Source organism: Impatiens glandulifera, chromosome 7 (genome assembly GCF_907164915.1).
Source record: "Impatiens glandulifera chromosome 7, dImpGla2.1, whole genome shotgun sequence".
NCBI lineage: Eukaryota > Viridiplantae > Streptophyta > Magnoliopsida > Ericales > Balsaminaceae > Impatiens > Impatiens glandulifera.
In genome coordinates, this window is record NC_061868.1 from 17,149,507 (window position 1) to 17,159,128 (window position 9,622).

The following is a 9,622-nucleotide window of genomic DNA, read 5'->3' on the forward strand; positions in this document are numbered from 1 at the left end:
GCTTGTTTGGTTTCGAGACATGTTCTAACCAAAATTCAAAACCTAAAAGTCAAAAAAAAAATCAAAATGTAGTTGGAATCCGAACTGGCTTCCAAACGAGACCCATCAACAACAACTAAAGTAGTATTTTTGTAATTTCTCATCCTATATGGATCTAGATCATTTGATTAATCCATCACCGTTTATGTCTCCTAGATAGAATTGGAGTTTTTAAATAGGCTAGTTATTATAAACAACAACGAAGAGTTCTTCTTCACTAATGAAAATTGAATATACCCATAACATTTTTACCTCTATAAATCTTAGGATAGAACTTGTGATCAATTAAATATCCATGACAAACAACTCCCTCATAAACTAATATAGATTCTAGGGAGATCCAAACCTCAAAAAAAAAGAGAAAAAAAAAGAGAAGACTTAAAAAGAACACTCAAAGAGACAAGAATGGCTTCTTTAAAGCTCCTCTATTACATCTAGTTTGTGTGGTGGTGGATGGATTATTGTTATCATTCTCTCCCAATTTCACGGCGGTTGGAAGAACCATCTCTGACGAGCTTCCGGCGAGGTAGCGGTTGGTGAGGCCTCGACATGTTGAACATAGGAAGCATCTAAGGTGTCTTTGTGCTAGGAAGTTGGCACCATGAACCCATTTGTCGCATTTTCTGCAGAGAAATGCGTTGTCAGCTTGGCAGTACAATGAGGCTGAAGAATTACAAAGCTCACAAGAGACACTCTGGGAGAAGACGGAGCAGTTCTCTCCCTGGCGATGAGTTGTGCTTCCTTTACACATTTTTTTATATTTTGAGAGTTAAAATATTGATGAGAAGAAAACATGGAAGAAATGAACATTTATAAGCCATTCATGGTGCATGAATTTATGCTGTTGCATGATGTAGATGTAGAAACTTATGGCCCAGCTTTCAATTGTAATTTCTCCAACGCCACATAGGCCAAATCAATCAATTTATTGATTATTGTTTTGTGTATTTGAGTAGGACTCTTGGAATATGTATTTTTTTAAAAAGCTTTGTTTTTTAAAGTGGTTTCCTTTATATGTTACAATTATATATTGTCTAAGTTGTAAATTAGCAACTTGGTTTACCTATATATATTTAATTTCATAAATATAAGGTAAAAGATAAAGTTTATTTACAATTAAAATAAAGAATAAGAAGAAAATACCAAAGTCAGCCCACAATCATCGGGATAAACAAGGTTAACAGACAAAAAAAAATTGGATTGTCTTCAAGAAGGTCCACATTGCACTCGACCGAAGACCACAATATTTTTTTATTTAAATTAATGTGCATGACTCGGTTGAATCCTATATATTCAATTGCCTCTTGTTATCAAAGATTCTCTAGTTTCATTTTACTCAAATTATCCACCTAATGTATTAAATGAGGTGATCTTGAAAACTAACTTCAACCCATGTGTTCCAAAAGCTTAGTAGTGTATTTGGCATCACTACCCAATCATTCATCCACAAAAAACTCCAAATTGCTCATACATATATAGGAGCAACAAAAAATTACAATATATATATATATATATATATATATATATATATTTGAAGTAGCCTCCTCTATACTATATGAAAAACTCCTTCAAATATGAAAATAGCTGTTGACAAATTAAAGGCTCTCAGAGGTATTTTCAGCACAATTCTTGAAATCCAACATTTGTTCACTTGTTGTTTTGCTCATTGTAATTTTGTTTTCGACTCTTTTCGCTAGTTATTTATGGTGTATATTACATTTTAGCATCATCAAACACTATCAGCACTTTAAGAAGTAATCAAAATCCATTGAAATTTATCACATGGATCATAATACATATTAGAAACATTTCTTTAAAATGAGTTATTTACTAAACATGGATATTGTGTTTTAAGCTAAAATCTTATGAGAGTTTTTCTCATCTTAAAACTACTTACTCCAAAACCAGAGTCCAAAAGAAAAATAGTACTGAAGAAAAGAAAGGAGAAAAAAGAAAAAAGAAATATGAAAATCCAACACAGTTTGATCCGAGATTGCACTAATTATTAATCAATACTTTCATAGTTTTAAACTCCATTGCAATTTTACTTTCACTTGTTATTCTTACCCATGTGAATGACATAAGATTGAGTTATTTGTAACTTTAATAATTTGTCCTCAAAAAACGAGATTGGCTTTGTCCTACCTAGCTATGTATTAATAGGTGACACATGGAATAACAAGTATTGTACATTATTATTATTATTACTTGTCTAAAAGTAAGGGTAGTAAAAAGGACAAAGAAATTAGTAAAATGAGTGAAAGTATAGGGGCTAAATAGAAATTTTTGCAAAGAGAAGGACATGGAACTAATTTTGAGAAAAAAACAGGAAAGAATATGTAGGGTAGGGTTTATAGATTGATTAAGTTTCACGTTTGAGGGGATATTGTTATGAGCCATTACATGATTATTTGTTGTTGAGTGAGTGTGAGTGAGTTGGTGCAAAGTCTATTTCAATGCTTGTTTATATCTAAAGTCGACGATTTGTATGGCCTAGAATTAAAGTCTCCATTCCCTTACTTATGTCCCCACCATCTTAGGCCCCGTTTGGGGATATAAATTTGTAGTCTAATTCTAATATAGGTGTGAATCTAATCATATCATCGTTTAAAATATAATAATATTGCGATATGTTTATAAATCTTTTCTAGAATATGTTTGAGATTATTTTTAACACGTCAAGTAGGATCAAACCGGCAAACCCAATAAAGAAATTACATGAACTAAAACTCGGTCACATCATAGACATGTGTCACATTTCAAATTAACGAGAAGACGATAAGACTAGCACAACAACTTAACCTCATGTATCTCGCTTCGATTTAGGTACTATGAATGAGCCGGAGAGTCCTGAGACCTAATAAACATACCGGACTTAAGAATAGGAGCAAACAAATTGTGTGGAAATGATTTGACATGTTATCTATTTGATTTTCTTAGTAGTTTCCTATTTCTTTTTCTCCATTTGGAAATAATATTAAATGTTGGAACCTTGAGAATCATAGAAACAATAATGTCCTTGTCCACACATACATCCTGCGTTGTCTACTTAGTCCACATGTATGGTTGAGACTTGATAAAAGCTTCTCCTTTATTTTCTATTTTTTTCTAGAAAAAATTCTCCTTTTTCCTTTTGCCACTTGCCTAGCCTAGCATGTCCTATTTTTGAGACCCTTAACTTTACTTCTAAGCTTAATAACTTATTTTCTTGTCTATAATGAATAATTTTAAAACATAGTTTAAGAAAGAACCATAAAATATAAATAGAGCAAAAGTAACAACAAAACAAGAGCACATGATCAAAAGCAAGAGTGGATTGAAGCAAAAATATTACAGGACATCCTAGTAAAAAAAAAAGGGACATTATATTTTAAAATATGTTAAATCTATAAAAAAAAAAAAAACTGTTGATTCTAATCGAAATTTGATTTGATATTAGAACAAACTAATTAATTAAAAAGATAAGGTAAGAGAAAATATATCAATTAGCATGTATCCCGTGCATTTGCACGAATAATAATTATAAAAAATCGTGAAAAAATATTGCGGTAAAAATGTTTATGGGCGGGTCAACCCACAATCCGACCCAAGTATCTATTTACTCTTACATATATCCAAATTAACCACAGCTCTCGACCCGACAATCCGGACACTTTAAAAATGAAGCATCATTATATTTATAGATTAGTTAGTTAAAAAATTGAACTTATATAGTTAAAATGTCCCGCGTTTATCAAATTTGTGTTGAATTAAAAATATAAATTTTTATTAGTCTAGTTGGTTAAAGAGTTATACTTGTTTTGTTAGGTTGTAAATTTGAACCATACATATAGCATATTTAATTTTATTTTTAACCATTTTAAGTTTATGAGCGGGTCAAACTCACAATCCGACGCAAATATCCATTTAGTCTCACATATATATTCAAATTAACCACAACTCTCGACCCGGCAATCCGGACACTTTAAAAATTTTTAAGCATCATTATATATATATATATATATTTATATTGAAAGTTAATTTGGTTCAAGTAAAAAATCCACTTTAAAACTTAGTCTCTGATATAAAAAAAAATAATAAAAAAAAATAAATAAATAAATAAATTAAGAGTGAGTACTGATCGGAATTTGGCTGCCCTAATATTTTGTTTTTAAGTTATACAAATAAAACATAACTCACTAGGTTCGCTAAGATGGTAAGAATTGTTGTCTAACAAAATAAAAAAATTACCGTTTCGATTAAGTTTGTCCATCTGTCTCAAGTTGACCATGAAAAATAAACAAAGGTCATAGAAAACAAACCACCTTAATTAAAATTAAAAAAAAAAAGTTATGCTTTTATAGTTCTTTTTTTTATTGAATAGTTTTCCAATATACATCACAAATCATGTGATGTTTTCAATGTGGGATACCCCCAATTAATGAAAGATTTTTTTTTCTTATTGCAGTGGCTCAATCCAGCTGCCAACTAATATCATCCATCCATATTAGAGATGATCATATACATTCATCTCATGTGCAACTTGGTCCACTAATTAGGATGAGACAATGTTTTGAAATTGAAAAGAGTACTGTCTTTGATTTCGTGATAATCACTAGAAATCGATCAATTATTTGATGTTTTTAATGAAATTTGACTTGTTTGCAAATTGATTTCAATAAATGTCTAAATCTTTACTGGGAATAAATACAAATAATTACTCTCTTACCCAATAAAAACTGTAACTAGACAGTATTACTTCACAATCACACATTAAATTTAAACTAATGTGGAAATGTTGGTTGCATGTTTTGAGTTCAATATAATTTAAATGCTTGTAATTGTGTTTATGACAAAATACACCAAGAAAGATTTCATAATTTCACAACAAATTTAAGATTATATTTTTATGTTAGAGTAACTTAATTGAAGCTTGTCTAATTCTTATCATTCATATTAATGCAATTATATTGATAAATTTTGAGATTCGTTGAGAACTAATCGTTATTCTCAATTATATACGAACTCAATAATGTGTTACGCGACGTGTTTGTATTTTTGTTTTTATTTTCAAGTTTTGTGTTGCTTTTCATATTTTCTCTCGTATCATATTTGTATCGTTTAAACACGGTCTCATTATTTTTTACTATAATGGATGATTTCAAAATAAAAAAAAAAACTTAATAATCTACAACACGGTGGGATATTATTAGCAATACATTGATGTGTTTATGTATTCTTGTACACGTGGTTAGAGTTGTAATCTCACACTCACCTAACAAAAGAGATTGTTTTTAGTTTTATTTTGGAAGGATTTTTGAAGGTAATGGTTTGCTTGTTTGTAAATCACATGTTAACAAATTATTTAAAATGAAAAATAAAAATAATAAGAGAATTGTCCTATTCCCAGTCCGCCATGTGCCTACCTATACACATGTTCTTCCATACTGATTACTAGACAAGAAATGGGCTATTTCATCTTGAAATTAAATTATTTTAAAATACATCTCAAGGATATTAAATTTCCAAATCCAACAATATATAAATACTAAATGAAATCAAAACACTAAACATACTATCATCATAAACAACCAACACTGGATTTCAGGTAAGAACCAAAATAACCAGATTATTTTTTAGGCAATCAAACAACAAGAAACCTAAAGGATGATTTGATCTTGAAGACCAGCTAGAAACCAATAACATATATTAAGAGTTTAATCTTATTTTCTTAATTACAATACTTAAAAAATGTTTGAAGTAACAAGTGATTTATTTAATATTTTTTCTTTTTTATTTGAAACAACTAATTGTCATTTATTCAAATAAAAACTTTCATTACATATGTCTAAGTATTTGTTATCTCATAATCGTGTAACAAAGTTCTCTTGTCCAAATTATGATGGCCTTTGGCTATAGTTGTTGAAAATAAAGAGGAATAATCACACTTGTGATAATAAACTGTTACTCAACTGATTGGATTTTTATGAGCGAAAAATAACAAATATAAATGAAACAAGAACACCAAGAATTTACCGTGGAAAATCTCCTTAAATCAAGGAGTAAAAACAACGGCACTTTTGTCCAAAACAAGTTTCTCTATAATCAAATGTTAAACACGAAACAAATGAAGATGAGATAAACAAAGAAGAGATCTCACTATCTCTACAATTGTATAATAGATGATACTAGATAAACATTCAAAATTTTCCATACAAAATTTCTCTTAAATTTTTCTCCTCAAATTAAACCATTTTTTAAACCGGCTAATTAATACAAGTTCTTTTAAACCGGCCAACGATTGCAGGGTTTTGAATATTTAAACATAAATAATCAAAAAGGGAGAAATTGTTAGATAAATTAGATAGTTAATTAATAATAATTAACTATCCAAAAGAACTTAATTAAATTCAACATTTGATGCAGGAAAAGCTGGGAGTGTTCACATCCTCAAGATTGGTCGGTCGAGCCGATATCATAGAAGCGACATAAATCGGAACTCCCAAAATGAATGCATCCCAAAAGTTTAAGTAGAAGACCGGGTCAGCTCAAATTTCAGGATCGGTGAACTTTCTCTTGAAGATTGGCTTCCTCTCCTTGGCGGTAGAATCAATCTACCGGTCAAAACAGTAAACCGATATGTTGTCTGTTCGACTCAAGAACATTGGCTCAATCTTAAATGACCGTACAATCCTAACGGGAAGATTAATCAAGATCAAATCAAAGATATGAAACTGTTGGAAGTTTCCATTTTGATGCAATAAGTTCTCTTTGGGAATAGGCAGAAGGAGATTTTCAAATATGCAGACTGTGCATTTTCCTTTTTGATACAAGTCTGTTGATAGACTGTAAACTGCAGGAAAACTGTCAAAGGATCAAATATACCTATTTTATTATAAGACCAAAAGCAGCCTCCAAGGAGTAGAGATCTGTCCAAACGACCAGCTGTTAAAGTCAAGTGAAGACAAAACTGGTCAGCTGCATTGTTTCTTGGGAAGCATCAACCGCATTTAATGTATTGCAGCTCCTTTGACCAACAAATCAGATTCAAGGATTACATTGCAGTTATCCGTTGGAAGAAAAATATGACCGTTGTCATATTTCCACTATAAAAGGAGAAGCTGAAGATCAAAAGCAAGAGTTACAAGGTTGAAGAATTGCAAAAGATTAAGTTAAAAGAGTAACGCATATAGTTACAAAAGGCTATAAAGTCTATTGTTCTTACCATCTTTATCAAAGTGTATAATCGTCTCATTGATTCTGTGTGAGTAGTGAGATTTTGTAGTCAGAAGTTTTCTGTTCAACAGAGTGCTATTATTGAGAGGTCAAGAACGAGCAGTAAATTAGTCTCGGGTCTTGGACGTAAGCATTGTAAAGTGTATTGAATATTCCAAGTGAATATCCTTCTCAAGGTTTGAGAAGAAGGGGTGACGTAAGAGTTTTATCTCTGAACATTGATAAAATCCTTGTGTCTTGTGTTCTTTCTCCATTCTAGTTATTTCTATCATCCGAACCGACTACTCTTTATTCTAACTGATCCTTCTTCATTCCATTCATCCTTATTATCCAATCCGTATGTGTTTCTTCAAGTTGAAACAAACTACTTCCGCACTTGAACTCGGTTCAAGAAGTTTGTGACAACTTGTGTGGTGTTGAGACCGGTGTTAATCTCTAACCAGATTAGTGTCAACCATTGTGAGTGTGTAAGCATTTTCCTTTAGTCGGACCCCGGCCCTCTATCAGCGATCCCAATTCTATCAATTGGTATCAGAGCAGCTAGTCTCAATACTCAAGCAACCCAAAGCAAGCATGACTCACGGTGAGAAACCGCCAATACTAGAAAGTGAAGAGTTTGTCGATTGGAAGATTTATATGTATCTGCATCTGATCACTATGGATGTTGAGATGATGTTCATCCTTTTTGACAGACCGATAAAGATTGAAAAGGAAAGAAGTGAATGGACAGTCGACGACAAAAGAAGGAACAACCTGGACAACCATTGTAGAAGCACTATATTTAAATCCTTAGATAGAAACACATTTGCCAAAGTCAGAGAATGTACAACTATAAAGGAAGCACGGGAGACGGTCATTCAACTTCATGAAGGAAACAAATGAACTAAAGAGAATAAGATACTAGTGGCTACACAAAAGTTCAAAAATATCAAGATGTGCCCCGGTGAAACAATGAAGGAATTCAGTGATCGGTTTTCAAGTGTGATAAATGAGCTCTCAATGCTTAGAAAGAAATATGATAACAAAGAAACTATCATCAAAGCATTAAGATCTCTTCCAAGTGCTTGGGATATCAAAACAATGGTGATGAGAGAATCAAACAACCTCGGGAAGATGAAACTGCATGATGTTTTAAAGATTTGAAGGCATACGACATCGAAATGAAGTCTAGAATTGAAGATGAAGCCTCAACTTCAACCGCTACCAGGGCTTTGGTGACTTCGGTGGAGCTTGCCGCTCCTGTACCGGTTAAAACCGCCGAGCAGTTTAGCGAAGATGCGATGGCCATGCTAGCAAAGAAATTAGGAAAGTTCATGAAGAAAGCCAACTGACCAACTCATACAACCATAACCACGGTGATAAATCTAACGTTCGATGTTATAATTGCAATGCTTTAGGTCATTACATGTCAAAATGCAGAAAGCCGAGAAGAGATGACTAGAAACCAGATAATCACAACCAGAGGGATGATCATCAGCAAAACGGTCAAGGCAAAGAGATTCAGAAAGCATTAATAGTCGATGATGGTGGGAACTAGTGGGAACATACCGATTCGGATAGCGACGATGAAGGGATCTCTTGTTTCATGGAAAATGAAGAACAAGTATTTGACTTTTGTTGTGAAGAGTTCACCCGAGAAGATTTGGTTACTGCACTCAATGACATGGTCGTTGAGTACAAGCACCTATCAAATCTTGTACCGACCCGGTTTAACTTTCAGACCGGTGAACGAAGCAAAACTGAAATCGGTGAACCGAGTGAAATTTAGACCGTTACAACAATTAAACTATCCACTGAGAACGAGAAGCTCAATGAGACAGTTCAATCGTTGACCGAAGAAAATGAACGAACTAAATACGTAATGGTTGCATGGAAAGATTTGGAGATGCTGTGATCCAGATGACGAGTCATCAGAGACCATATAACTGTAAATTCGGTCTAGACTATAACCACTGCAATCTAGGTAAACCTAAACCTTCCAACCAAGGGTTGAATCTCAGTAAAGACAAGTTTCCTTTCATAAACTTTGTCGAGTGTTCATCAACCGACATTGAAACAAGTCACGATTCAAAATTGGCAAATGAACTAACATATGTAGGACCATCTGATACTTCAAGATGGCTTCATCCTGAGAGAAGGAAAGCCATCCGGCCGGTTAGAACAGAGTATGATAGATATTTATCCGATCAAAGATCACTACGACATTATGAGGTAACCATAAGTAGACAGAGAAATGTCAAACCTGGTACATGTAAAACTATTAAGACCATCACAGGGAAACTCATTCGATTAATGAAAGTATGGATTCCAAAGAGATTAATTAACTGTGGACTCAAGTTAATGTGGGTACCAAAAAGGTGTAAATATT

At 32.6% G+C, this 9,622-nt stretch overlaps 1 protein-coding gene across 1 annotated transcript; it reads right to left on the minus strand.

Annotated features, from left to right (window-relative positions):
- Positions 1-430: 430 nt before the first annotated feature.
- LOC124909590 (B-box domain protein 31) lies at positions 431-790 on the minus strand. Its single transcript, XM_047450256.1, has one exon. It carries the CDS (start codon positions 788-790, stop codon positions 431-433), a length of 360 nt encoding a protein of 119 aa, XP_047306212.1.
- Positions 791-9,622: the final 8,832 nt, after the last annotated feature.

Bases quoted from the DNA above. Each gene is read 5' to 3' on its own strand.
- LOC124909590 (XM_047450256.1), bottom strand. From the start codon at position 790: ATGTGTAAAGGAAGCACAACTCATCGCCAGGGAGAGAACTGCTCCGTC.